We start from the raw sequence: 27,954 nt of genomic DNA on the forward strand, positions 1-27,954 counted from the left end.
ATTAAAGTGCTCACTAAACGCTCAGAAGGAACTTTGGGAATATACACATGAAAATACAAGCGGCATTGTGCGGGGCTCGGAACAATGGGGCGGCGATAATGGCCCTTCTCTATTAACAGCCATGAATATTAAACTTGTTTCCTCTTAAATGTTAAAAAGGAGGGATAGCTGCGATATTAAAAAAGAGAAACGAGAAGGGGAGGGCGGCGGCGGGGGGGGGCAAAGCACCTACGGTGGGGAAAGAGGTTTGGGAAACAGCTGGGGATATTTAAAACCCAGCACAAAACGGGAGGATTTCTTTTTCCTCCCACCTTTTTTCTTCCCCCCCCCCTCCGCCCCCCGAACCCCCAACTACAGGAGTGGGGCCGCGGGTCCGGGGGGGGACACACCGTTCTGTCTCGGGACGAGGAGAGGGGCGATGCGGTGCGGGGATGGAGTGCGGGGACTGCGCGTCCGCGGCGGCGGAGCGGCTCCACCTGATGCGCTGTGCGCGGAGCTGCCGCTCCCTTCGGAGCCCAGAAACCCGAAATCAACTCGTTTGTACGTGCGTTAAAACCAACCCCGAGCCCTGGCATGTTGCGAACCTTCCTGCCCTAGGGGAGCGTGGCCTTTTTTTTTCCTCTTCCCCCACCCCGAGGAAACGCATTCGGTAATCAACATTTGGGGTGGGTTTCTGACATTCGCACATCTTCTTGATGAGGTTAATGGGAAGAAGCGGCCGCACCTGGGCTGTAGCAGCGCTCCGCTGCCGCCCTGCGCGGAGAGAGCAGCCCGTCGGGCTCACCCCGCCAAAGCCGCCGGGGGCTGCGGGGTCCCGGTGAGTCTGGGGGCGGCCCCGGCTCTTCGCGGGGCTCGGAGTATCGGAGCCGTCTCTGCCGGGTGAATTTGGGGGCCCGTCCTCTTCTCCCCCCGCCTCCCGGCCCTTTGCAGCCCCTCGTCCCCATGAAAATCAAAAGAACGGGGCTGCGGAGAGGGCTCTAAGCTCCGACACAGCGGGATCGGGTTTAAATCCAGGGAAGGTTAACCCTTTGCTGAGCCGGCACGGAGCCCCGGGGAAGGGATGGAGGGAGGGGAGCGCTGCTTCTGTGGAGACCGCTCTGTCACTCCGTGGGGACAAATGTGCCACCCCCGGGGACAGCGGTGGCTGCGCAGTGCCCGGAGCTCGGAGGGAGCGGGGGTCGCTGTAGGGGACGGGAATAATTTTGGGTTCAGATGTAGGGGTGCTGCGGGCACGGAGTCCCAGAGATGGGGACGCCGTTGCGTTCTGCGGCACCTGCCCGGGTTCTGCCCGCACTGCCCCGCAACGCGCAGCGGGGACGCGGGGTTTGGGACCCGCTTGTCGCAGCCGGAGGAGCCGACCCCGATACGGGGCTGCCGACCGTCCGCGTTTAGGAAACGGCCGCCGGTGCTCGGGGTTCCGGACTGGCACAGAGCTCCGTGCGTCTCTCCGAGTCCGCTCCCCGGTACCGAGAGCGAAACCCGTTGGGGGCGGCCGGAACCGCGTGGGTCCGATCCGCCGGAGCTCTGCCCGTTACCCCGCGGCGTCGGGGGCCGAACGGCTCAGAGAAGCGGTGTGTGGCGGCGTCGGGGAGGCGGATTTCGTTGTGGAGCTCCGCGGCCCCAAAGCGCAGCGCAGCGTTTCGTCCCCGGAACGAGCTCCGGGGCCGGGTGGGAGATGCCGGGGGCGAAGCGGAGCGGTCGGAGCGAGCGGTGCCCGACGGGGCGGGCGGGAGGGGGTGCGGGGGGTGCCGAGCCGGTGCGTGTGTGTGTGTGTGGTGTGCGCCTATATGTGGATGTGTGCGTGCGGCTGTGTGTGCCGTGTCCCTCCCTCCAGCCACCCCACCCCCGGGGAGGGGAGGGATGGAGGGGAGGGGGGCTCCGACGGCTCGCCTCGCTCCGGCAGCCCCAGTCGCTCCTCCAACGTCAGGGAGGTCATTAATAACCAATTAGGAGGGTCAATGAAGCTCATATATAGGCGGGCGGGAGCCGCCGAGCCGCACGGAGCCCGGCCGCCCGCCTCGCCCCCATGATGGGCTCCGTGCTGCCCGCCGAAGCCCTGGTGCTGAAGCCCGGGCTGAAGCCGCAGGGGCTCTCCCTGGCCGAGGTGATCACGTCCGACATCCTGCACAGCTTCCTCTACGGCCGCTGGAGGAACGTGCTGGGCGAGCAGCTCTTCGAGGAGAAGAGCAGCCCCAAGACCGCCTTCACGGCCGAAGTGCTGGCGCAGTCCTTCTCCGGAGGTGAGTTGCGGCCCCGCTCCCCCCGGGTGTGTCACAGCGGCTGACGGCGAAAGAAGGGCTTTAAATTCATGTGGTTAACTTGGGCTTGACCTGAGAAAGTTCCCACTTAAACCGCGGGGGTGGGGGCCGGGGCTCTGTCCCCGCCGCATTCAGCCCCGCACAATGTCCCTTCTCGCGGCCCCGCTCCCTTTTCCCCCTCTCGGATTTCTGTTCCTCTCTTAATTTACCATGAAGGCTAATTCCATTTCCATTCACGATATGTCAACCATCTCATCTCCCCATTTTGTAAGAGGAATTCCTGGGCCCTTTTAAACAAGCCCTCGCGCCATTCAGCCGCAATGTACCGCTACAGCATTCCTAAAGGACTAATGAATTTAGAATTAGCAATTTCTTTCGAGTTGAGTTTAATGAATGCAGATCACTTTAACAGCGTGACAAATTGCTGGATGGGCCGAAATAGACACCATTTAACCCCCTTTCCCAGCCCCGCTCCCTGCCCAGCCCGGGCCGCTGTTCCCAGGTACCGCTCAATGCCCGGAGGGGTCCGGGTACCGCTTTGGAGGGGCGCGGCCGGGCGTTGATAGGGCTCAGCCCGGGGCCGGGGGCACAAAGCAGCGCTTTGTGGGTGCTCCGGGGGCCGGGGAGGGCTGGGGGGCCCCGTCCTGACCCCGCTCCCGTCGCCGCAGAGGTGCAGAAGCTCTCCAGCCTGGTGCTGCCGTCGGAAGTGATCATCGCGCAGAGCTCCATCCCCGGGGAAGGGCTCGGCATCTTCTCCAAGACGTGGATCAAGGCCGGCACGGAGATGGGGCCGTTCACGGGCAGGGTGATCTCGCCGGAGCACGTGGACCTGTGCAAGAACAACAACCTGATGTGGGAGGTAACGGTCCCGCAGGACGCGGGGTGACAGCCCTCTGACCTGTGCTTCCCCGTGCCTCAGTTTCCCCCGGCTTCCCCCAGGGCAGGAGCTCCGGAGCGCAGCCCTCGGGGTGTCCCCCACAGACCCCACTGCTTTGTCACCTCCTGCCCTGCCCTTCCCACAGAGCCGATGCTCCCGGCCGGGCGCTCCCCGCCACGTTCCCAGCGACACAATGGCTCTGCCCCATCCCCTGCTTTGTCCCAGCCCTGCGGTGGTGCTGTGGGTTTTGGGGTGATGTGGGCAGCCGGGGCACCATGGCTGTAGGGAGCGTTTTGCTCAGCTTTCCAGTTTCGCTGAGCATCAGACTCACACTTGTTATTATGCTTGCTTCGTGCATGACAAAGCTTGCCTCGCTTTCTCTGCTGCCCCACAAAGCATAGCCCACAAGGACTGGCTCTGGCAGGTGCCTTCCTCCTGCACGCAGGGACAGATCTCCCCTAACCGATGCCGGTGTGCCGAGCAGCCCCTGTGGGGCCACGGAACCGATGCGGGGAGCTGAGCTGCCAGGCTGTGCCCACCCGCCCCGCTGCGATACGCGTTCTGCACTGTGAGGCTCCGGCATCCGCAGCCCAGAGGCAGCATCTCCCCGAGGTCTCAGCCCCGAGGCCGTGCTGGCTTTGGGGACATTAACTCAGAGCATCCCCTGGCACTGGGGCTGTGGGAAGGGCTTGGCTCGCTGCAGGCAGCATCGCTACAGCCGCTCTGCTCCCCTCCCAGGTCTTCAACGAGGACGGCACGGTGCGGTACTTCATCGATGCCAGCCAGGAGGACCACCGCAGCTGGATGACCTACATCAAATGTGCCCGCAATGAGCAGGAGCAGAACCTGGAGGTGGTGCAGATCGGGAACAGCATCTTCTACAAAGCCATTGAGGTACGTGGGGCGCAGAGACCCCACCCTGCTGACCTTCCCTTGTTTTTGGGGCTGCTGCTGGACCGTTTGTGGGAGCGCCCTGGCACCCGGACCTACGGGGTAACACCATGCACAGGCTTTGGGGAGGCAACAAAGCTCTGCTCTCTCTGCTCCCTCTTGGTGGGCACACCGATGCGTGCTGTGCAGAGGGAGAGCAAATGCTGACCAGGCTCGCTTTGGAGCACATCTGAACAATCCCTGCAATGTTGGCACTGCTGCGGCGTTGGGCAGGAGCAGAATTCCCGTGCTGTATCGAGAAACAGGATTTGGTGTAGAACCCCAACCCAAAGCTGGGGGCTTCTGTGAAATCCGGGTGAAGGCTGTGCTCCACTCTGCAGCTTTTACCTGGAGGTCACCGCGGCTCCGGCAGTAAATGCGTCCCCACTGCTACTGCAGTGAAGGGTGATGGCATCACGGGGATGTCACCAAGCAGCTGTGTGGGCTCAGAGAGATGGGAAAGCGGACAACTCCATCTCACCCCACTGCTGCTGGGAGGCTGTCTTGGCTGGGCAGGAGCATGGGCACCCGCCTGTCCCATGGGCAGGGGCTCCTGAGGATCAGCTGCTCCGTGGGCAGCAGCACAGCACTGAGGCAGCACCCCAATGGGGACAGGGATAGGAGCAGTGGGGTGGGGAGAAGGAGCTCCGAGCTGCTCTCCCTGCTCTGCACGTCCCTTTGCAGGCTTTCGCTGTGCCCAGCTTTAGGTCCTGATGCTCCTGTGGGCAGCATTAGCTTAATTGGTTTTGATTCTTACATCATGCAAAGAAGCAAAATAATTCCAGGCAACACCCGTGCAGTTGGGAGCACACTGTGTTTGTCATCCCACACAGACTGTACCCGTACCCAGCCGACGGGGTGGGTGGGATGGTTATCTGCGGGGTGTGAGCAGAGGCTTTGCACCGTGATGATGATCTGAGCGCCGGGGCAGCTGTGTTTAATTCCCTGTACACAGACAGCAAAGTTGAAGCGCTGAGAGCTCTGAGCTCTGTGCGGAGGGGACGTGGGGACAGGAGGTGCTGCTGTGCTGCTGCCATGGGCTTGGCGGCCACCGATAGCGGCTGCTGGCTCCGACTGCGGGAGGTTTGTGCACCACCAAGAGAAGGAAAAACAGGAGGGGGTTTTGGTTTTCCTTCTGCAGCTCACTCTGCTCACGAATCCCTTAACTCAGAGCCGCACAAATGAAATACTGTGGGGCACAGTGAGAGGTGTTGTTGCACAGGCCAGCTCTAAGGTGACAAATCACTTTTATGGGGCTTCTTGTGCTATTTGGCATTCCTATTTTCACGTGTTTTTTGCCTGTTGCCGCTCATCCTTCCCAGTTTGCTTTTCCCATTCCGTTCCTCGCCAATTCTAAGTTGCAGCCGTTGGAAAATGCAGCGAGGGCGGTGAGTTTGGCCTCAGGTTGGAAAGCCGTGATGTGCCCGGGGGTAAATGACACAGCTTTGGGGTGTGTGTGGGTGGATGCAATGCTGCATTGTGTGCCAGCCCCGGCAGAGCGTACACACACACACACACACAGACGTGCACACACCTGACGTGTGTGTGTGTGCTGCTTAATCTTCCTAGCAAAATTTATTTCTATTTGCCTGTATTAAACAGAATTCATTTTCTGTTAAAAGAAAATGACGGCGAGGAACAGCACTGCTTTGGGGTGGGAAACGATGGTCCCATCTCTCAGATTCTGTAACCACAGTGATGTCCACATGCTGAAATGTAAACACACGGAGCCAAATCACCACTGCTTTCAGGTGCTTAAAATCAGGCACTTTAACAGTGCTGCAGCGACCTGACTTACAATTGCCCTTCATGGGGGGAAAATGCTTTTCCTGAACCCTGTGCATGGAAAGCCAACCTCTGAAACTCAGTATTCTCTTGCTCCTAAATTAGATCCGTAATGCTAGGGGCCTGCAAGGGGAAAAGAGATGTATTTTTGTAGGGTGGTGTTGCTTTGAGCGTTGCCTTATACGGCTGCTGTGGTGTGAGCACATCCATCCTCTGGCCGTGGCTGTGCTGCAGGGGCTGCTCGGGCGCTGTTCCTGGCTGCTCTCACTGCAGTGCGGAACCAGAACCCAAACATCAAGGGTAGGAGGAGTGCCATCATCCCATAGGAACAGGAGCAGTGCTGATAGAAAAGCCCTTCCTGCTCTCTGGGCTGGTGTAGGCAATGGGGCTTTGGAGGAGGCAGCATCTCACGCCTGGACCATGTTCTCCTGCAGCAGCCGCTGGGATCTCGGCTGGTTCCCTAAGCTCTCCGAGCCCATGGCTGCATCTGTATTTCTACCTGAATTTGCACTGCTGGGGAATAACCCTGCTGGGGTGGGAGATGCTGCTGTGTCCTGCAACAGGGAGTGCCGAGGGCTCCGTGCACTGTGCATGGCACCAAATCCCATCTCTGTGTCATTGCTCCCTGCACCTTGCTGCAGTTTGTGGGTACGCAATAGCTTATTCCTACATGTCTGTGTGTGCAGCCACACCTCCGTCTCCTTGAGCTATGGGGATGTGCAGGGTCTGTGCCCCACTGCTGCTCCTTTTCCCGCTCCTGGACCTGGGGAAGATCGAGGTGCAGCTCAGTGCCAGCAGTACATGGTGCTGAGTGATGCCATCACTGTCAGCGTGCGCAGCGCTGTGCCTGCCTCCTCTCCTGGGGAGTGCTGGGGGCATTCAGCAGTGCTGATGGCAGTGGGACCTTGCAGGAGTCTGAAACAACCGGCTGAGGATGCGGGTAGAGCTGCTTGGTGTGCCATCCCAACACCCTCATCTGTGTGTCCTTCTCTAGATGATCCCTCCGGATCAAGAGCTGCTGGTCTGGTACGGGAACTCACACAACACCTTCCTGGGCATCCCAGGTGTCCCGGGGCTGGAAGAGGAGCAGAAGAAGAACAAACATGGTAGGTGACAGAAGAAACAGCCATGTCATACCCTGCTCACCCCATCCCCAGCTCTGAAGTCAGGGTGGGCATAAGGCAGGGACTCCCACAGCTCTCTGAGGGCAAGCATACTGATCTCTGAGCAGCACAGCACGTCCCATGCTGGGTACACAGCCCTCCATATCCCTGTGATCCTACAGAGAGGAGCTGATCAGCCTCACCTGTAAGACAGAGCCCATCTCCCCCAAAACAGAGCCTGCAGTTTGGGCAGATCCCCGGTGATTTGGGACTCCTCAGTGGCAGTGTGCCCATGGCCGGGGCTGTGCCAGCAGCCACTGCCTGACCCAGCGTGGAGCTGCCAGGTGGGGAGGAAGGAGCCCCAACATGCTGTGAGGTGCTGGGATGCGCTCATCTATTTCTCTGCTCTGCATTTAACAGCGCAAACCCTTCTCTCTCCAAACATCCAGCGCAGGAGGCTTTGGCTCTCTGCCTGTCTCAGCAGCTCCCAGAGCTGCTCTGCCATGGGCAGGCAGTGGAGCTCCCGAACCCTTTTGGGAATGCTGCGCTCTGAGCTGAGTTCCCCCCTGGTGCTCCCTGCTCTGAGTGAGCCCCGAAGCGCAGCCCAGCAGGGCTGGGGGAGAAGCTGGGACTGAAGCAGGTCTGTTACGGCCACAGCTCCCCTCTGAGAGCTCCTCGTCACCTTCCCGTGTCACACACTGCTCTGGGTGCGGCGTGCAGCTGGGGCACGGGGCGGTTATTTATGGCTTGGGAAGGGGGTGAGCCCAGAGGGCACTGCCTGACCGTCCCCCCCATGTTGCTCCCAGAGGACTTCCACGCAGTGGAGACGGGGGCCAGCACCACGGGGCGCATGCGCTGCGTCATCTGCCACCGCGGCTTCAACTCCCGCAGCAACCTGCGCTCCCACATGCGCATCCACACCCTGGACAAGCCCTTCGTGTGCCGCTTCTGCAACCGCCGCTTCAGCCAGTCCTCCACCCTCCGCAACCACGTCCGCTTGCACACCGGCGAGCGGCCCTACAAGTGCCAGGTTTGCCAAAGTGCCTACTCCCAGCTTGCCGGGCTGCGGGCGCACCAGAAAAGTGCCCGTCATCGGCCCCCCAACGCCTCTCTGCAGGCTCACTCGCCCGCCCTGCCCGTGCCCCATCCTGCCTCCCTGGCCCATCACATCCCCACCATGGTGCTGTGAGCCCTGGGGTGGCAGCAGCACGCTTCTGGATGGCCGCTGCCCGCGGGCAAAGACTGGCGCTGAGACGTGTGAGGAACTGGGAGCCCGGGGCAGAGGCAGGGCTGCTCTGCGTGCTGAGTCTGCCTTGGGAGTATCACCGTTTCCGTGGGGTTTGGTGGGATGGAGCGTGGGGGGGCACGGCGGGATGTCCCATGTGGATTTGCTGATGCGTTCGGCGCTGGGGCTGCACCTGGATGAGTCACGGTTGGGTTTTGCAGATAATTTGATAGGAGGAAGAATTGCTCTTGTTCCTTCTCCTCTGTGCCTGTGAGCGCCCAGCAGGGAGACGTGGCACAGCCCGGCTGGGGCCATCAGCTTTGTCTATGGCGGCTCCCTGATTCCCCTCCCAGTCTGCATTCCCGTCCCTGTAGCCCCAGCTGTGCCCTGCCGTTTGTCTGCAGGTGCCACGATGGAGGGGGTGAGCTGAGTGCCACCGAGGGGTGGAACACCTCCCCTGTGTGGGAGGCTGAGGGAGGCTGTGGGACACCCGACGTCAGGCCGGACGGGGCTCTGAGCGCTGCTGGAGCTGTGGGTGTCCCCGTTCACTGCAGGGAGTTGGACCAGGCGGCCTTTAGGGGTCCCTTTCGACTCAAACGGTGCAGTGACAGCCGGGCAGCTTATGGGGCACCCCGCGCTGCTCAGCACCGCTCTCTGAGGGAGCGCGGCTCTGAGGGAGCGCCCGGCGGCGGCTTCTGCTGCCCTCTGCGGACCGAACCGCCGCCCGGGGCAGCACGAGGCGCCCCCTGGAGTCCCGCCCAGCTCTGTACCATAGCGCTTGGAAGGTGTTCTGCTATTCGTTATACGGTGTGTAAAGTTCTCACAAACTGTGTTTTATTCCAGGAAAAAAAAAAAAAAGAAAAAAAAAAGAAAAGAAAAAAAAAAAACCCGTCACTTTAACTTTGTAAATATTTATGTAAAACATTATTTACAAAACTTTGATATTATATATTATTGGATTGTATATGCACACGGTGTAAATACATTTGTACCTCGCTCTTGTACTCGAAATAAAACCGGCTCGGGACGTTTCGCGTTTAACGGGCGGCTGTGGGGGCTCCGCGCTGCTCTGTGTGGGGCGGGCGGGGCGGGGGGCTGCGGTGGGCACCGATGGGCGCTGCGCCACCTCCCAGAGCGCGAAGTGCGCACAGCAACCCCAGGAATCAGCGCTGGGACTCCGCTCTGCTCCCGAATCGTTGTCTCCTTCCCGTCGTGTCGGCACGAAGTGCCTCAGTTTCCCCTGAGAGAAGGACGGAGGCGCTTTGCCCGCGCTAAACGTACCCCCTCCCTCCCTGCCAGGAACCAAAATGGCCGCCCCGCACCCAGCCGATATGTCTCTCGCTGCGGCCCTCACTCAAGATGGCGGCGCCCACGCTTCAGGCGCGCTTTTGCCCGCAGCCAAGATGGCGGCCGGAAGGCACGTGTAAACGGGGGGCGCCGGCGCCGCTCCGCCCGCACCCAAGATGGCGGCGGTGGCCATGAGGCTGCCGGTGATCCGCAAAGCGGTGGGGCCGAGCGGGCCGCGGGGCGGCGAGAAGCACCTGGTGGTGCCCGGAGACACCATCACTACGGACACGGGATACATGAGGTGGGGACGGCAGCGGTGGGGGGACGGGGCAGGCCGGCCTTGGGCGCTCCTTATACGTCCGTTCTGTCTGCAGGGGCCACGGCACGTACGTGGACGAGGAGAAGCTCGTCGCCTCGGTCGCCGGTGCTGTGGAGAGGGTGAACAAGCTGGTGTGCGTCACGCCGCTGAAGACCAGGTGAGCTCAGGGCCGGGCTGCCCGCGGGGGTTGGGGAAAGGGCTTTGTGGGGGCTGGGGAAAGGGCTGTGTAACGCTGTGCTCTGTCCCACCGCCAGATACAACGGCGAGGTCGGAGACATCGTGGTCGGGCGGATCACGGAGGTGAGGAGCCGGGCGGGCCCAGGAGAACAAAGCCAAGAGCGAGGTCTTACAGCTCAGAGAGCAAACCGTGCCATGGCCTGCATCCGGAGCAGTGCGACCAGCGGGGCGGGGAGGTGGTCCAGACCTCACCCGGAGCACTGCGTCCTGATGGGGTGTCCTCAGTGCCGGGGGGACACGGGTCTGTTGGAGCACGTCCAGAGGGGGGCCACAAAAATGATCCAAGGGATGGAACAGCTCTCTGTGAGGATGGGCTGAGAGCTGGGGCTGTGCTGCATGGAGAAGAGACGGGTCTGGGGAGAGCTGAGAGCGGCCTGTCAGTATCTAAAGGGGCTGTGAGAAAGAAGGGGACAGACTTTTTACTACGGTCTGTTGTGGTAGGACAAGGGGAAACGGGTTCAGTCTAAACAGGGGAGATTTGCATTCAGTATAAGGAAGATGTCTTTTACAATAAGGGCACTGAGGCACTGGCACAAGGTACCCAGGGCGGTGGTGGATGCCCCATCCCTGCAGACACCGAGGGTCAGAGCTGGACGGGGCTCTGTGCACCTGAGAGACCTGCAGGTGTCCCTGTTCACTGCAGGGAGTTGTGCCAGATGGCTTTTAAGGGTCCCTTCCAACTGAAACGACTCTATGGTTCTCTGACAGCCCCTGCTGCACTGGCCGGTCATTGCTTGTGGCTGTTGCGGTGCTTTGCTGTGAAGTCAGTCAGCTGCATGACTTCCCACTCTGCTGAAGAGATTGTGTTCATTTTCTGAGTTTACATTAACATCATTTTTCTTCTCCAGGTTCAGCAGAAACGATGGAAAGTGGAAACCAATTCCAGGCTGGATTCAGTCCTGTTGTTGTCGTCTATGAATTTACCTGGTGGGGAACTGGTGAGTGCAGCTTTTGCAGAGAAGTACCAAAGTGCTGTCTTCTGCTGCAAGGCAGGATGCTCTGGAGCCCTTCCTGCAGTTAGCACACGTGAGGTGTTGATTTCCTGTGGGTGGCCAGGTTGTGTTTTGCACAGTGTGCTAAGGAGATGATCCTCCCTTCATGTAGCTGTTAATTAATGTTTTCTCATTCTACGTGACCTGTAACTTTTCTTGCGTTGTTCTTTTCAGAGAAGGAGATCGGCAGAAGACGAGCTTGCGATGAGGGACTATCTGCAGGAAGGGGACCTCATCAGTGTATCCTTCCACTGCTTGTACTCAGACAGAAGAGTTGGGGGGCACGGGGGGAGCAGCCAGACCCTGCCTTTCCCAGGCAGGGAGAGCTCTGTGCTGGGGCAGTTGGTGGCTGTTGGCACAGGGCAGCAGGAGGAAGTCTGTTTCCTTAAGAGGCACTGACAGGCAGAGGTCCAGTCTGTATTTTCTGATGGGGCTGTATCGCTGCACACCAGGAGTCTGAAATACGGGAAGGTAAGTTGCTCAAAAGCCTAATTTTGTGCCAGTTGGATTGCATGAATGTGTAACCCTTTTGCTCAGTAGTCTGTTAGAAGGTCAGACCTTTGTTAAATACAGTGCAATTCTATCCGTGTCAGTAGAATTTCTTTGGATTTATATTGAGATAGCAGCAGGATAGGGTTTGGGGGGGGAGATCTTTAAGGAAAAAAAAGCTCTGGAGTAGAGCATGATGTTATAACTCACATCAGTAGGTTAGGAAGAATTTTAGCTCCAATGTGGGAGCTCAAAGCAAAGTTCCCCAATGCAGACTGAATGCCCTCTGAACTGCTGCTATCCCTCTCCACAGTTATTGCATGAATCTCTTTCTCCCACCAGCTGCTTGGGACTTGAGCTCTGGGGAGAAAAATCTTCTAGCTCAAACTTCATCACTCTTCTTCTGCAGATCATTGTCCCCATGGCTTGCTTCTCACTCCAGGGCTCTATTTTAGGCTTTATGCAGTTGGCATTTATCTCTGTTTTTGCGCATTGAAATAAGCCAAGGGGCCACTGGAGTGTAGGCTGCAGTTGGGATTACTAGACCAAGGGTATTAGCACTTAAAAGATGAAAGCAAAATGTGCTTTTTGCACAAAGGGTGAAGGACAGCGACTGGATTAAGAGGGGAAGCGTTCTGCTAAATTGGGCCTCTGACTCCTCGTTTTTCTGCAGGATGGTTGATATCTAGTTAGAATCAAGATATTATTAACATTTGGGCTAAGCACTGAGAGTATTCTTCATCTTCAAAGGACTGCCCAGGCATTAGCTAATCCTCCCAGCACTCCCAGAGGCAAGCAGGTTTTATATTCACTGTTTCACAGGAAAAGATGTTAAATTGACTGGTTCCTAGACCAGGAGTGGAGTGCGTGTCGGTGACTGGGTATTACCTGTGGCAGCACATTGTCTCTCATGCTGGGTCTCATGGTCTCCTCTTCAGCTTGGCCAGGGTGTGCTTGTTCAGGTCTCTCCCTCCCTTGTGAAACGCCAGAAGACTCACTTCCATGACTTGCCCTGTGGTGCATCTGTGATCCTCGGCAACAACGGTTTTATCTGGATCTACCCAACTCCAGAACAGAAAGATGAAGAAGCAGGGGGCTTTACAACCAACTTAGAGGTGAGGGGACAGGGAAGATGATGAGCCGTGTTCTACCAATGATGTTTTCCTAGTTGTGATCCAGAAGGCACGTGAATCACTTCAGACATTCAAGAAGTGGTATTAGATTTGTGGCAAAATGTTTTTTTTTTTTTTTTTCCTGATAGGCTTGCATTATTTCCCTGTGTATTCATCTCTGTTCCTCTGTCCTTCCTCAGCCAGTTCCCCTGTCTGACCGGGAGGTGATCTCACGGCTCCGAAACTGCGTTGTAGCTCTGGTTACTCAGAAGTTGATGCTCTTTGACACTAGCATCCTGTACTGCTATGAGGCGTCCCTTCCTCATCAGGTATGGAAACCAGTGTTGTTTACTTTATTCCACAGTATGGGAAGGGATTGGGAAGGCTGAATCTGCTGCTGTTGAAGTCAGTAAGTTATGTGGTAGGGCTTCCTTTAGTCTTTCCAAAAGATTTGTAGTGACAATATGAACTTCTGCTCTCATGCATGACATAAATTGCCTTGGACACGTATGGTGTCCTGGCAGAACTTAATCACAGAGAAAACGTGTGCACTCCAACTGGGAAAGCCTTCCAGTCAGTGCAGAATGGCCTTCAGGTAAAGTTTTTAGCCACTTTCCTTTGATTTCTTATGGTCTTTATAAGAGATATTAGCTCGAAGTTATCTTCAAGTGCAATGCTAGCAGCTGCTCTTCGGTGCCAGTGTGACTTTTCTTTCCGTTCCAGATCAAAGACATTCTCAAACCGGAGGTGATGGAGGAGATCGTTCTGGAAACCCGACAGAAACTGCTGGATCTAGAGGGATAGTGCCAGAAGAGGTCATTTTAAAATCCCCACCATGGCAGCTTTTGGTTCTCAGTACTTTTTTTAATCAGTGTTCCAGTCACCGAGGTCCATTCCACACTTCAGAAGCTACCACAATTGGTCATTTCGACTCCTCGAATATCTCCTGAGCCCTTTTAGTACAATAGTACTAAATAGTACTTAAGTACAATAGCCTTTTAGTGCAGCAGCCCGCGAAATGGATACCTGACCTTTATGAAGACACAGATGCAATTGGGACATACCTCATGACACTTGTTGCTGCACATAGTGCTCCTTAACTTCTAGGAAATTAGGGAGGAGGGAATGTGTTTTGTGATTGGTTTCTTTCTCCCCAAAGGCTTCTAAAATGGTTTTGATTTTCCTTTATTATGTCCTTTGACTCAGTTTTGGGTGCTTTTTTGTTTGTTTTTTTTTGAGACTTCACAAGTACGAGTCCTTAGACTGTTTTGAGCCACGTTTTGTGTGTTTGCTGTTCATGGCTTCTGTGTCCTAAAGGTTTGAGTTTGGACGTGGCTGTCCACATGGGCATGTAGTAGCCATGGGTGAGCAGTGCCTTCTCAGTCTGCGTGTATCCTGCTGGTCCTTTTTATATTCGTGATGTGGTGAGCTCTTTATCTGAGGAAGCTCTGGTGTTGTTTGCTATGAAAGGCTTTACATTTCAATAAATTTCCTGTAATTTAAATAGTCATTCATTGGTGCGTGCATTGGCTTGTCTTGCTCCCGAATTAATTTGGTCTAGCTAGAGAACTACAGCTGGCTTAAAGTTTTCTTCTACCAGGAGACTTAAATGGTTGAAGTGTCCTCTTGCCTTCTCTTCAGTAGTTGTTCTTCAGCCTTTTCAAGCAGTTCACCTTCTTCTTCACCAAGTTTTCCACGTGGGGTAAGTAGTTAGATTGCCTGGCATTGTTCATAGTGGCTTTCTCTCAAGATTTCTTTGCAAGGTGCCATGGAAAGGTGTGTCATGCAGCTTTGTCAGGGGGAAAAGGGGAGCCCAGCAGACACTGACCAAGTGGCCACGTCCTTGGGGCAGTGGCTAGATGGTTGCACTCCATCACTTGCCTTCCCTGCCTAAGAACAGATGTGATGTTTTTGCTTCAGTATCCTTTCAGATCTCTGGTATTAGCTGTATTAGAGCTGTTTGTATCTGTATGTGGTGTGTGTATGTTTTTTATTAGAGCTGCGTGCACCACTGTGCTGTAGTTGTTAAAAAAAAAAAAACAAAAAACAAAAAACAAGAAGCCTGTCCTAATTATCCCTGAGTCTAGTTGCAGTATTTCAAGTTTTCATGCTTGCCTCAGGCTGAAGGAAGAAAACTGCTCAATCTTTTCCTGGAAACTAGAAATACCCTTCCTTGCTTCTCATCTGGTTCAGACTGTGGTTAAGAGTAAGCACTAGGTGGCACCTTTGGATCATGTTTGTGGTAATCTCCAGCAGCTCTGCTTCATTTCCTTCCAAAAAACAAAACAAAACAAGGGCTGGGTGTCTGCCACCAATGCTGCTGCTTAAATACTGGAGTATTATGTAGTTCAGTAGCTAAGGACAAGCAAGGACACAGGTAATCCATTTTGCTGCTGCAAAACTCAAACGTCACTCCATGCTGCCTCTGTAAAATAGCACTTAAGTTCTCGAGGATGTGTTGGTGGACTGTCCCATGCAAGGCCCAGGAACTGTTATTTCTGAGTGTTGGGAAGATTCCCTAGGAAGTGTGAAAACAATCACATCCTCAGGATGATCTGGGAAAGCTGAGGACTAAAGCCTGAGGGTGACACTGTCGCCTCTGTGTATGAGGCTGGTATCAGCCTTACCCACATTTGTGTGGGCAGGAACAGCACAGAGGCTAAAAGCTTTAGCAGAATAGGCTTCTCATGCCAACCCTCTCTTCCCAGTGTGAACTTTTTTGGGTTGTTTATGCTCAATAAATGAACATTCAACTTGAGAAACAGTGAGCTCAAGGTCTAGACTGCTTCAGCTGCTCATTGCCTTGGGGATGTGGGTACGTGACTCATCGAGTTCCTGGCACTTTTGTTCTTTGACTTAAGGATTGGAGCACCAGCAGGAAAGGTTTGCTTATTGATCATTTCTGATTATGGGGGTGGTGGTCCTGGTACTTTTCTCCGTGGCCACGAGGGGTCATTGCTGTTCTCTGCAAATTCAGCCAGGGCTGTGCCAAGCCCAGAGCTAAATTCTCTAACGAGGCTTTATCAGGGCATTGCTGACCGTTCCTGCAGCTCCATCTAGCGCAGCTTTGCACACCATCGGGAAACGAGAGATGGGAGGGAGAAACTTCCTGAGCAGTTTCAAAGGTATTTAGGAGAAGTACCTGCCCACCGGTCATTTACTGTTCATTTGATCGAAGCCCTGTGGGTTTTTCTTTCAGATAAACAGTGAGCGCTACCAGTGCTCATCCACTTCACAAGCAACTGGACGTGCTGCTGAGGCTCACAGTTTCCACAGAGGCTTTAAGTATTAGTTGTGGCCCACTATAGCAAATGGCTTTTCCATGCTGCCCACCAGAGATGAGTGAGGAGGTCTGGCAAGTGGGATGGGGAAGCCAGGACCCCTCTCTCCACTGCAGGTTCACATAAGAGTGTAAGCACTGGTGAGTGTTGTCTGCAGAAACTGTAGCACAATATCTGTAGAAATAAATGTCCTGTTTCTTGGTGGCAGTGTTTTATTCATGTGCTAATATGGAGAATAGCAACCCCTCCCTTCACTCCCAGTTAATAACCACTGGGATTTCAGATCTGTGCTAATGGATTGTTAATCCGGTTACTGCTGCTATTATGTTACTTCTGTATCATCTGCGTGCAGTTTTGCTGTTCACACGAATGGTATAAATGCAAAGCCCAAGGAGATGCTGAAATTCCATTGAGACAAAAGACAGCCTTCAAATGGTCGTCTCGGGTTCCTGAGGAGCAGCAATTAATGTGCTGAAGCTTGGCGCTGGGTAAAGAAGTTTAATACATTGTTATGGAGGGAATGGAGAGAACATCATAGCAGCCGTTAGGTGTAACAACCCACACACAGTGGAAGGTAAACAGAACAGACTGAAATACCTCATGGAGTTCACTCTGCTTCAGTCCTACTGCGGTGTCTGATAGAGATGATCCAAAGTGCTCCGGCTGCATCCAGAAAGGAATAACTTTCGCAGTGAAGGACGGTGTTTTTGACTAACCTGTTAATGGCTCTCTCCAGTTGCTCAGCGTGTGCTGACGGCTCTGTTTGCTCCGTTCCGTTCAGCCTGTGGGGTCACGCAGGGTCTGTGTGGAGCGGAGAAGGTTGCATCGTCACAGTGAGAAGCTCATCTCTACGACTGAGATAAACCCTGCAGAAATTCTGCGGAGCTGAAGAGACGTGGCCTTGGATTTGTCTCAGCACAGTGCACTAGAACTTCTCATTACTGCATGTGAACACTCTCAGTTACCTGCAGGCTCAGTCACTGATGGGGAAACGCACTAAAAATGGCCTGGGATCCTTACTGAGCATTGGCTGCTATGGCAGAGGCGGAGGATCCGGTAGGCCCGAATGAAGTACTTCATTTCAGCTGCTGCTGTTGGATGATAGAGAACATGTCTGCTGGGCTCCTGGGGTGTGGTGTTGGAGCTGGGGGGGTGTTTGGATTTGTCACAAGGGAGGAGCTGACACCAACAGGGCAGTCCGTGTCCAGATGGCCGCCTCGAGCAGCGGGCAGGAATCGCATCTGTGCGTTTTCCTATTGTGAGTGAGAGCAGCAGCAGACCTTTGCCCCTGACCTCAAACCGCTGCCTCCGCTGGTTTCTGTTCTCAAGGTGAACTAGAGAACGTACCAAAAACGGCATCTTCCGTGTCAGGCTGTGCTCTGCAGCGCAGGGAACACGAACCTAATGGGCACGGCACAGCAGGCTGAGCAGCGTGGGGGTTTAACTTCGTTTCGGCACGTGTGAATAACATCCTGTCTGCCTTATTGCCTCTGTGGCTGGGGTCGGTGTCAGGCTGTGCGCTGACAGCGCTATAGGGCGCGTGAGGCCTTTGTGTGGGGAGGAGGGCTGCCGCTCTGAGGGGATGGCTGCCGGGCTGCCCGCAGCGCGGCACGCACCACACGGACCCGCCGTTCCCGCCGCCGGGGCCGGGCGGGAGGCGGAGGCGGCGGAGGAGGAGTGGCCGGAAGGGGTTTGCCCGCCCGCCCCGCCGGCCGGGGACGGGGCTGCGCCGCGGGTTCCGGGATCTCCCTCAGCGCTCCGCCGCCCCCCGCGGCCCTTTGTCCCCCTTCCTCCCGCCCCGCCCCGCCCTGCCCTGCCCTGCCGTGCCCGCGGGGATGCCGGCCCGCCCGTCCCAGCCCCACCTCCGGCGGACGCGGCGCGGGCTCCTTCTCCACAGACGGCCTCGCGCCTCGCGCCCGGCGGCCCCCGGGCCCTTCTGAGGCGGCCGCCACCTGCTCGGGCCCAGCGCTGTTCGACGCCGCCATGGCCCCCCGCGGCCCACCCGCCTGCTCGGGCCCGGCCCGGCCCCGGGAGAGGTAGCGGCGGGCGGGGCCGAGGGGACGGCGAGCTGCGGGCGGGCCTCGGGTCACCGCCGGGAGCTGCCGCTGCTCCGCTGCTGGAGCCGGGATGGCGGTGCTGGGCGGCCCCGTCCTGCGCGGCTCCGGGCGGACGTGAAGCCAGACCTGCGTTGCTTTGGCCTTCGCTATCCCAATGCTATGCAAAAGAAAAGGAGAAAGAGGAAAAAAAAAAAAAAAGAAGGAAACCTTGACACTGGTTGCGGTGGGAATGAGCGTCCCCTGCCCGGGGTGAGCCTGAGCGCGGTTTGGTGTCTGTGAGGCGGACTGGTTCTCCTTGGTGGAAGACACGCCGCCTTCGAGGAGGTGAAACCTCGGCGTCGCTCATTAACGCCTGGTTGGAACTTTTAATTCCTTTGTGTTTTTTTTTCGTAAAGCTGCCTGCTGCTGCCTGCGGGGTCTGTGCTCTGCTGGTGCTGCTCTCCTGAGACTTCACTGCGCCCGCCTGGCACGGGGGCACCGAACTGTAGGGCTGGAAGGGGTCTGGAGAGCATCCGACCCAAACGTTCTCCTTCAGAGCCCCTTCCCAGCCTGGAAGATCGGGGATCACAGACTTCCGCAGAAGCTTCTTGTCCTGGGAGAGGCTGCCCAGAGTTGCTTTATGGGGCAGCAGCCTGGAAAAGTTCTTGGGGACCAAAGGAGGCCGAGTCTGCCTGCCCTGCACTTCATCAAAGGAGCAGGGAAGAAGGAGTCATCGAGGCATGGGGGCCCGCACTGCAATGTCTTTGTGGAACACGGTAAGAGATTTCACTTGGTTTCACTTTCGGTTTGGTTTTGATTTGCTGAGTTGGATGCGATGTGGATTTCCTAAAGCTTATGGTGCAGATGCAAACATGCTGTGCTTCTTGGGAGTTGTTTTCCCTCCCTTGCTTCTTAAGGTAAAACTTCTGCTTTTGTTAATACTTCACTCATGTCAGATTGCTTGAAACCTGGGAAGAGGTTATGGCACAGCTAAAGATGAAGCACAAGGAAATAACTCGTTAACATCACATAAACTTCTGATTTCTGCCTTGGATGTGTTCTGGGTTAAGGTCTGGAGAAGTGTTTCATCCTCTTTGAGTTGTTTGTTTCATAGGTGTGGACCAAAGCCAGCTGAGGGTGATGCTGTTGTGAGTGAGTGATGAGTGTTCTTAATTATCTCCACAAAAGGGGCTCAGCTACTTGGAAACAAAACTGGACTGCTTTTGGGAAGCTTGCGGATGCTGCTGTTGTAACAACTGTTGGAATGAAGTAGTTCCTTGTTCATTTGCTTACTGTGCTTACAGCACTGTTGGTTTGTGGCTTCTCATAGCCAGTTACGTGTTTAACTCATGCTGGAATGGAGTTTAGTGTGGGAAGCTACGAGTGGCCAGGTTAGGGGTACAGCAACCCTCTCACCTCTGTGCCCCAGGTGGAAATGTGTTGTTTCAGTGACCCTTTTTGGAGCAATGCTTGGTTTTGCGTGGCACTTTCTCAGTTCTGGTGTTTGAGAGGATGTGCTCCAGGCTGCCACCTCAGGCTGGAGAAATGGGATCTTCATGAGGTTTCTTCAATTGTTTGGACCTCACAAGAAAATTTGTTTGTGAACGAGACAAAACTGGAGCTGTAATCTTCATATCATTAGAAATGGAAGCGTGTGCCGTGTGTGAGAACGTACTCCCTTACTAAGAGGAAAAGCTTTGATTCAGTTTCGTTTTAGCTGGGCTTTCCTTTTGAACTCATTCTCTATTTCTGGAGGGAACCCAGCAGTCTCATGCAGTGTTCAGCAAAGACGTTGTCAGAGATGCTGTGTATGGGCCGCTGTTTTGAAACAGCGTGTTGAGTTACATCTGTGTTACTTCTGACTTCTGCACAGTGTTTGTGAGCTGAGGTTATTTGGAAATTGAAATTAATTACTGCAAGTTTAGGGCATACAAGGGCTTGTTTAACCCTTTGGTGATAAGTTGCTGCTGGGTTTTTCCAAGCCATGCTCTCAGTGCTGTAATATACCCCCCTCCTCTGGCCCCGGTTTGGTCACTGCCTGCACTGCTTTGGACAGAGTTTCAAGGCCAGGGGAGATACAGCGAGCACAGAGTGCAAGCGGTACGATATTCTCACAGTCTTTGGTGTTTTGATGTAGCAGAAGAGCCAGAAGTGCTCCTTTTTGATCATCTGACAGGACTGGGCAAATGGTACCTTTTTGCTGGTATGACCTGAGGTCAAAAAATCCCAGCATATTGGTGAAGAAAAATAGCATCTACAATGTCCACGTCCCATATGTCCGTGAGAGACCTCGGCGCCTTGATTTAGAAGAAAATAAACTTGAAAGGGGACATCGAGGTCAGTACATCTGTTAGGAGAATTGCAAAAGATTGGTCTCACTTATCCACATGAGGAAGAGTTTCTTCCTTTGAGTATGTGAAATGGTTCTTCATCATACAGGCAGGAGAAGGCTGCGCCATGGCTTCTGTGTTGTCTCTTTCTGTCTGGGCCTCCTTCTAGCCTGGGAAATGGTGCTCTAAAATACCTAGAAAAAGCAAAGAGGAAAGAAAAATGATTTTTAGAGGGTTATTCTTCTTCCTTGATTTTTTTTTGTTTAATAGCTAACTTTTCATTTTTGAAATGCACATACAATCTGACACGCTGGCCTTCTGACCATTTATAGCTAATGGACAGAACGGTATTTCATAGTGTAGCTTTCCTGTTATGGAAACGTCTTTTGGTAGAGCAGCTCAGAACCTTGGTTTGGTGGTTTCAATGTGAATCCTCCCTGCTATGTCCTTCAAGGCTGTTTGGTGCAATTATTTCAGCTCTTGGATTATTTCAAGCTTGAAGTTGTGAGAAAGTATAAAGACAGTGTTGCCTCTTAACCTGTGCTTTCCTCAGCTGAGCACTGAACCTGTAGTCACTGCTATTGGGGAATGCTTAGCCAGAAGCTTGGCCAGTATCTGATCAGTGGGAAAGACTTTGTAAATGAGGATTGAATTTTGCCCAGTGGCATCCTGTGCCTTTCTGGGACAGCAGAGTCAGTAAGATTCTGTGGCAGCAGCTGAGAATGAGAGCCATCAGTGCATGGGCATGTGGGATTTGAGTGAGACATTTGGATTTAATGAGAACCTACGGTGGTTTGAAGGAGAGGTCATTCAGGTGGCGCTAAAGCTCTGATGTACACCTTGGTCTTTGCTGACATTTGTGTCAGTTCTGTGGTGGCAGTCGGAAATTGCTGATGTGGGGAGGAGAGAGGAAGCCCTCTGAAGAGAATTTGGGTATGAGGCTGTCTTGTTCTGCTTCCTATTACACATAATGGATCGTTGATAGGTACAAACCCAGTCACATAACCTCCTTGTTCTGTGTTGAAAATCATAGCCGTGTTCTTACTGCATTTGTAGTTTGTACAAACTTCATATCCAGATCTACAAAGAGAAGGAACACTTCCTTTTGAATCTGTACTGTGCCTCTGTGCTGCCAGGCCGTGCCAGCTGCTCAGCTGCGAGCTGTATTGTCTCTTCTGGAAGAGAAAGTTTGAGAAAGTGAGAAGGAGGCTTCAACACGGAGTTTGTCTTGCTGAAAGGAGTGGAGCCGCAGGAACGGGCACGTTGTCTCTGTACCTGCAGTGCTGAGTGCTGCCGAAGTCAGCCTGCTGTAGACTCTTCGTGCCAGATCCGGAGTTCTCTTCTTGTAAGCGCTGCCACCACAAAGCTAATTATACAAAATAGATGGATAGCATAAGCTGCCCGAGTTGTCAGTTGGAGATCGGCCCCATGAAATTCACTACTGAGGGGAAAAAAAATCAATTATAAGTGTCTTTGCCCATGTTGATTTAAAAAGTCTCTTGGTTATTTATTGTTTTTATGAAATGTCGATATCTTTCCTAGCATGAGGCAAAATACATAATTCCCAGAGGAACTGGTTGTTGGTCTGTTGTGAACAAAACATTATTGGTAGCTCAAAGACTTTGGAGCATACTGTTGCCAGCCAGCTGCTCCAGGAGGACCTGTTGCGGTCAAGCAGTAATATGACTTTGTTTTTATTATCCTTTATCTTATGAGTGAGCACAGTGCGTCTACTTCATAGACAGTATAAATTCATTAGGTAGCTAATTGCCTGTACGTGGAAGTTGTTTAAATGGGATTCCTTCCGTGCTAGATCTCTGTTCTTTAGCACGCAGGTGGTTCCAGACCTTGCCCTCATGTCCTTGCACTGTTCCTGTGGGTGAATGACCTCTGCTGCAAACCCTGGGACGGGAAGGGGACTGCTCTACTGTTCCTGCTTTGGGCTTTTTCCCTGAAGCTGCATCATTAACATCAGCCTAATGGAAGCCCCTTTGGATACCCCCCCTTCAATATCTGAGTCAGTGTTCCAAACTGACCAAAGTTTTTTCATTGTTAGCTTAGAGATTTGGCGGCTTCCAAACTGTAATTTCCATCTCTATTAGGAGGGAATTAGCCCCAGCTTTTGAGATCATTGCTATGTATCCAAACTTTGATGTGATTCAGAATTAATCTGGTTAATGCTCACATCTGCTCCACGTGGAAGGCAGATTTGTGTACTGCTTCTGCCTGCATCCCTTTCCATCATACAGAACTGTCGCTGTAATTCCTGTTCAATTACCAAACACCAGCAATTTCCACTGAGAAGCCCCTGTTCAGAACTTGATCTGGGGTTGGGACGTGTTAGGAAGGAGGCCTAAGACTTGCTAAACTGCTTTCCAAGCGCTGAGGTGGAAGATGAGGCTGGGGAAAGGCTAATCCTTTGGCTGGGCAGAGCAGCCCTGCTCTGTGTGCTGATCTCTGAGACCTTTCTGTGTGTAAGCAGCTCATCTCCTTTGTGATGAATAAACGTCGTTGCTCGTATACCAGAGCTCCATTAAGAGATTGTGCTGGTTCTGCATTTTGTTGTTTGCAAATGTTAGTAGAAAGGCGGTGTGAGGAGGTGAGGACAGGAAGGCAGGAGGCTGCAGGGTATTAGAACAGAGACGGGGGCTGTGAGCAATCATCTCATTCCGTGTGCTTTGACATTTGCCTGCAAACTTGTAGTGTTTTAAATGGAAGAGTTTAAGATCTAAACTTGAAAGCGAGGGGTTGGCAGAGTCCCACGGGGGAGAGCAGGGAGCTGCATCCCTGGTGCTGTATGGGACCTGCACTGCACCGTGGGGCAGACTGTGAGGGCAGCCCTGGGAAGCCTCCCACCCAGCTGTGTGTGGGGATGTGGTGGCTCACGTCTTGGAGCCAGCTCATCATCCTTCCATGGGCAGTGGGGCTGCCTGGTTTATGTTGAGTTCTCTCTGCACTCTCTCCTTGTGGTGGTGGCTCAATGATCTGATCAGCTGCCCACGGTGTCAGTTCGTGATGTGACTGCAGTGGGATCCTGTGCAGTGACCCCGAGTCTTTCCACTTGGATTTTTGGGATAACTGAGCTGCCATTGGGTGTGCTGGCCGCTAGGTGTCTGTTCTGAATCTTTTTCATAACGTGCTGTGGTTAGAGCATCCCCTGCAGTAAGGAGTGTCTGGGAAGTGAGCACTGGGGGCCGAAGGGACAGCTGTGAGTTGGGGAAATAGTGCCTGTCAGATCTCTTTAGTTACTTTGAGAGCTGTAATCTCCCTGAGCTCGCTTTCTGATGGAACAGGGCCAGCAGGTGATGTTTGCTTTTGCTCTTAATACGAAAATCCTGCTCCCTCATCACCTCGAGCTCCATTCCAGCTCATTCTTCATCTTCTAAAACAACAGAGAATAGTTTTCAGTGCTGTCTTCCCTTTTGCTTATTGTTGCCTTCTGTACGGATCTGATGTGTCCCCCCCCATAGCTATGCTGCACAGACTCCTTCTAACCGTACACATATTTTTATTCTCTTACCTGAAATGTTGTGGTCCTCTCAGTATAGGAATGAATGCCATAACTCCTCTCGCTGCACTGTGTCCTGCGTTTCTGAACGGGGGAGCTTCCCTTGGCAGTGGTGGCAGGGAATGGCAGAGAGCAGCGTTATGGCTGCAGCTATTTACACAGCTGTGTCCCAGGGCCAGAAGTGCTATCACAAAACTAATTGTGGAGTTAAACTTTCATGAAGTCATAACAGTGCTAACCAAAGAGGAGCTGTAATCTAGCAGTGCTCTGTTTTACTCAAATCGCTTTTGGATGGGAGAATTTTATTATAATTCAGAAGATTTAGTGCATCAAGCAGAATAGTTTCAGCTATAAATATCTGTACTCAAATAGTTTATTATTTTTATTAGCTCTAAGCTGTCTTCATATTCTCCGTGAATCTGACAACAGATAATGTTGGTTTAAAAGGTACATCCTCATTTAGGCAGAATTATTGCAACAGCTCTTAGAGCTGCTGTTGTGTGGTTGCGTCTCCTGTTTGCAAATAGCTTTGGAAAGCTTGAATGAGAGGTATTGAATAATGCTGAGCTGTTATTCCTTCTTAAATGTGTTCAATTTGATGGATTAGAAATGCATTTAAAATTACCTGCCGTCTAACCTTTACTTCTTGTAAGGCTGATGGATTCCACCAAATATGTTTGCTATATATATTTTCTCCAAACTTAGAGTTATTGAATGAAAAATAGATGTCCTTTACTGGAAGCCAACCAGAGGGAAAGCAAAGCCATGCCTGTCATTCAGTGCCAAAGCTGCACTTCCATTGAGTTCTGTGGTTTGTCACTCTGAGCAGTGACCCCATGCAGAGGCTTGGATGCCACCTTTCAGTTATCAGTGATTATTGCAAGGTAGTTACGTAAGACTGCATGTGTTGGTCAACCCCTTATGTTTGATATCATTGTGAGTGAAAAACTGTTGGGGAAACTTCAGTCTACTTAACCACATTGAAAGGATTACTGATGCCTCTCCCATTGTTGGCAGCACTGGCTAGAGATGGGGTCTGTGCTGAGGATCAGTGTGAGGACAAGGACAGTGCAGGTTGCTTGCTGAGCATAGCATTGTGGACTTCTTGCAGGAGCTTGTTTTGACCTGCTGCTGTGATGGGCTCTGCTGCTGTCCTTAGGTTAGCAAAATGTGCCATGCTAATAAGAGCCAAGCAGAACGTGCAGTGCTGCGGCATTGCAACTGTGTATAAGAATGTGGGATATCAGTAACGTTAGATGGAAATAGTGGTCAGTGCTGCAGTGGTGATCAGGTCAGGATTCACAGAACTGAGGTTCTGGAGGTACTCCAGACCTGTGGAGATGTGGCACTGGGGGATGTGGTCAGTGGGTGTGGGTTGGGGACCTTAGAGCTCTTATCCAACCTTAAAGATGCTATGAACTGTAAAATACTAACATGGGAGGGTTACATTCCACTTATTAAAATAAGCAGCATGAGTCCAGTGAGGTACACGGGGTGCTTTTGGTCCAGTTCCATAACTCATGTTACCCTTCCTCCACTCAAAGTCAGTGCTACAGGGACATGAATAACACCCAGGTCAAGGTGAAAGACACAGACACCAGCAGAGCAGATTCTTCCCAGCTCAGACGTCGCTGCCACCCACAGTTTTTCCAAATCAGGAAGCGGTGGGCTTCAGCATCCAGTGCTCTGCAGCCCCTGCTATGATGCACTGTCCCTGGGCTGAGTCATGCCGGGCCAGGGCTGCTGTCACCCCATGGTGCTGAGTCAGCTGATAAGGGAGGTGTGACTGGAAGGACGGAGTGCTTGATTTTACAGAAATATCTTGGTCATTTTGCCGTTAGCTTAAGTAGCATCGTGGATGTTACTGTTTTTAAGTTTCAGATTTGGAAGGACAGCAGCTCGGCTGTGGCTGAGGCTCCATCTGCTGAAGCTGTGCTTCTGGAAGCTGACGTGCTGCTTGTGAAATGCTCCCCTAAGGCAAATCAGGCCCTTTGGGGAAGGAGGCTGAGGGCCGGAGCGAATCAGACAGGCATTTTATGTTTCCATTATTAATACAGTATGTTTTACGGTTCTCAAATTGGAATTGCTAGCAGCTGAATTTTAAAAATGCACTACCACTAAAAAATTTAGGAGTAAAAGTGACCCAGCACAAGTAACAGTGCTCTCTCCTGCCTTGAGACCGCTGGGCACAGCCTCACACAATCACACTTGGGCCGAGCTCCTCCCCCCTGCCCTGCTGTGTGCTGTCCCTCCTTTGGAGGGGACTGAGCCCACTGCAAGGTGCGTTATGAAGTGGTGTTGAGCAATTCCTGGCTTGTAAGGAGATTCTGATTTGTTTAAAGTGAATACAGATATGCAGCACTGTTACAATAGTTAATAATTGTGGATACAAAGCTGAACAAGTGGATTTCTTTAAAGTATTGAAAGATCACAGAGAGTAGGTTGGATGCTATCCCCTTCTTTTCCTCAAACACTTTACTGATGAGGCAGAAAAAATACAACAAAATCTTTCAGTGTGTTACTTCACACAAAGTGCTGCTGGGAATAAGAAGGCCCCGGGGAGGCTGTGTGTGAGCAGTGGGTGCACCTGGGCCTGGACGCTTCCTTGCTGTGTGGTTGCCCAGCAAACCCCTGCCTGCACCAGTCCCTGCATGCTGCAGCGCCTCACCCAGGTCCTGTTCTGACTGCAGAGGTGAGCCAGCAGCCCGACATCCAGGCCTGCTGCTTTCTTATGAGAGTGACTTTTAGCCTGGGGTCAGACCCGAAGTGCTTGTGAGCAGGCTCCATTCAGCCGGGAGATTGCTGGGGTTGCAAGGCAATAAAGGCAGATAAGTCAGGGGAGGAGGTGAGGGTTCTTGTGCTGCTTCCTGCTGCGTGGGCGGCTCTCGCACCAGCCTGCACCACGGCCCTTGGGATGCTGAAACACCGCCTGTGTGCCACAGGCAGACTGCAGCAAGGGCTTTCACTCCCACTTTTCTGTCTGCCACCTACGCTTCTCCTCCCACCACTGGCTCTTGCACGCAGGCGGACTGAAAGCTAGTGCTACCAAAAGCAAACTAAATAATTTCCCCCAGAATAAAGCCTATCACGTGCAGCCTTTTCTTTATGCCTGGCACCAGCTCGTGCTATGTCTGAAAGGATGGCTGAGATTTTTTTTTTCCATTGCCTTCCCCTCAGTACAAGGGCTGTCCTTGGGCGAGCAAAATGCCTACTTTCCTGCTGGGTCATTGGGATTTGGGTATGTATGACCGGTGATGCACCAGTGCTGAGGCAAATGAACTGCTGTGTTCTTCCTTGCACCAGGGAGTAGCAGTGCACAGTACCTGCTTATTTACAACTTGAAACAAAGCAGTGCTCTTTACTGCCATAAATAAATGGAGACATTCGAGGTCAGGCTGGACTGTGCTCTGAGCACCTGATGGAGCTGTCAGTGTCCTGGTTCCTTGCATGAGTTGGACCACATGGCCTTTAAAGGCCTCTTCCAACTCAAACAATTCTGTGATTCGGTGAAGTTGCATCTCCTTGCTCTGTTAGCCCACATGAAGAAAGAAGACAGAGCTGTGATGCATTGGCACAGTTGCACAGGGAGTGGTGGGGTCACCATCCCAGCGGTGTTATGGAGATGTGGCACTGATGTCAGTGGGTGTAGTGGGATGGGTTGGTGTTGGGCTTGGGGATCTTGGAGGTCAACCTTCATGATTCTGTGATCATCTGCCAATACACAGAATTATACGAGCATTCATTTTGCTTTTTCATTAAGGGCTGGGAAATGAAGCACAAACTCTCCTCGGACATCACCTTCTGGTACATGCCTATCCAGTATTCTTCTGTCCTTTGTAAATTGGTGTAGTGAACACTGTGACATTCTGCACACATCTTGTAGCTCCTCACCTTTTGTCTTCCAGTGTGCCAAAGCTGATTCTTTTTTTAATCCCTACCAAATTGTTGCTATTTCTCTTGGAGAAGCAGCTCCCATCTTCACATTGATGCTCTCTGCAGCTTGGCTGGTCGTTTTGTGTTCTATCAGACTATGGAAATCCTGCTGTTGAGCTGAAGGAACTGAAATTGTTGTTTAGAAAAGCAAATTGTCATTTGGAGCTGCCTGCTAGAAAAGCTGTTGGCCTCAGCTTGCAGGCGAGCTGCCAAAGATTTTAAAAAGAAAAATTGGATTTTATCCTCTTTTTT

At 53.1% G+C, this 27,954-nt stretch overlaps 3 protein-coding genes, 1 long non-coding RNA gene and 1 other non-coding gene across 6 annotated transcripts in view; 4 read left to right on the forward strand and 1 right to left on the reverse strand.

Annotated features, from left to right (window-relative positions):
- The first annotated feature begins 1,998 nt into the window (after window positions 1-1,998).
- On the forward strand, window positions 1,999-9,221 carry PRDM12 (PR/SET domain 12). Its single transcript, XM_415465.7, has 5 exons — window positions 1,999-2,240; window positions 2,927-3,117; window positions 3,874-4,029; window positions 6,845-6,956; window positions 7,760-9,221. The coding sequence occupies exons 1-5, from the start codon at window positions 2,027-2,029 to the stop codon at window positions 8,140-8,142; spliced, it is 1,056 nt and encodes a 351-aa protein (XP_415465.2). The 5' UTR covers window positions 1,999-2,026; the 3' UTR covers window positions 8,143-9,221.
- Window positions 4,358-4,436, forward strand: MIR1753-1 (microRNA 1753-1). The gene has a single exon (NR_035253.1). It is a non-coding gene; the product is annotated as a microRNA 1753-1 (primary transcript).
- Window positions 9,222-9,634: 413 nt separating the features above from the next.
- Window positions 9,635-14,124, forward strand: EXOSC2 (exosome component 2). Its single transcript, NM_001012798.3, has 9 exons — window positions 9,635-9,766; window positions 9,840-9,941; window positions 10,039-10,084; window positions 10,870-10,959; window positions 11,188-11,253; window positions 11,416-11,484; window positions 12,441-12,617; window positions 12,815-12,943; window positions 13,338-14,124. The coding sequence occupies exons 1-9, from the start codon at window positions 9,642-9,644 to the stop codon at window positions 13,416-13,418; spliced, it is 885 nt and encodes a 294-aa protein (NP_001012816.2). The 5' UTR covers window positions 9,635-9,641; the 3' UTR covers window positions 13,419-14,124.
- On the reverse strand, window positions 13,816-18,270 carry LOC121107103. 2 transcript variants are annotated; one of them, XR_006931675.1, is made up of 3 exons: window positions 18,160-18,270; window positions 16,493-16,986; window positions 13,816-16,379 (listed from the first exon to the last, which is right to left on the reverse strand). It is a non-coding gene; the product is annotated as an uncharacterized LOC121107103 (long non-coding RNA). The 2 variants fall into 2 exon arrangements; XR_005840538.2 differs by lacking the exon at window positions 18,160-18,270 and having other exon boundaries at window positions 16,493-17,573.
- ABL1 (ABL proto-oncogene 1, non-receptor tyrosine kinase) overlaps window positions 17,749-27,954 on the forward strand; it is a 65,415-nt gene continuing 55,209 nt past the window's right edge. Inside the window, exon 1 of the mRNA XM_015279734.4 lies at window positions 17,749-18,707. Coding sequence (XP_015135220.3) covers window positions 18,572-18,707 — 136 coding nt within the window. The 5' untranslated portion in view covers window positions 17,749-18,571. The remainder of the gene's footprint in view (window positions 18,708-27,954) is intronic.

Source organism: Gallus gallus, chromosome 17 (genome assembly GCF_016699485.2).
Source record: "Gallus gallus isolate bGalGal1 chromosome 17, bGalGal1.mat.broiler.GRCg7b, whole genome shotgun sequence".
NCBI lineage: Eukaryota > Metazoa > Chordata > Aves > Galliformes > Phasianidae > Gallus > Gallus gallus.

Bases quoted from the DNA above. Each gene is read 5' to 3' on its own strand.
- PRDM12 (XM_415465.7), top strand. From the start codon at position 2,027: ATGATGGGCTCCGTGCTGCCCGCCGAAGCCCTGGTGCTGAAGCCCGGG. The intron at 2,241-2,926 runs GTGAGTTGCGGC...CCGTCGCCGCAG, and splicing joins GGCGCAGTCCTTCTCCGGAG to AGGTGCAGAAGCTCTCCAGC. The intron at 6,957-7,759 runs GTAGGTGACAGA...TGTTGCTCCCAG, and splicing joins GCAGAAGAAGAACAAACATG to AGGACTTCCACGCAGTGGAG.
- EXOSC2 (NM_001012798.3), top strand. From the start codon at position 9,642: ATGGCGGCGGTGGCCATGAGGCTGCCGGTGATCCGCAAAGCGGTGGGG. The intron at 9,767-9,839 runs GTGGGGACGGCA...TTCTGTCTGCAG, and splicing joins ACGGACACGGGATACATGAG to GGGCCACGGCACGTACGTGG. The intron at 10,085-10,869 runs GTGAGGAGCCGG...TTTCTTCTCCAG, and splicing joins TGGTCGGGCGGATCACGGAG to GTTCAGCAGAAACGATGGAA.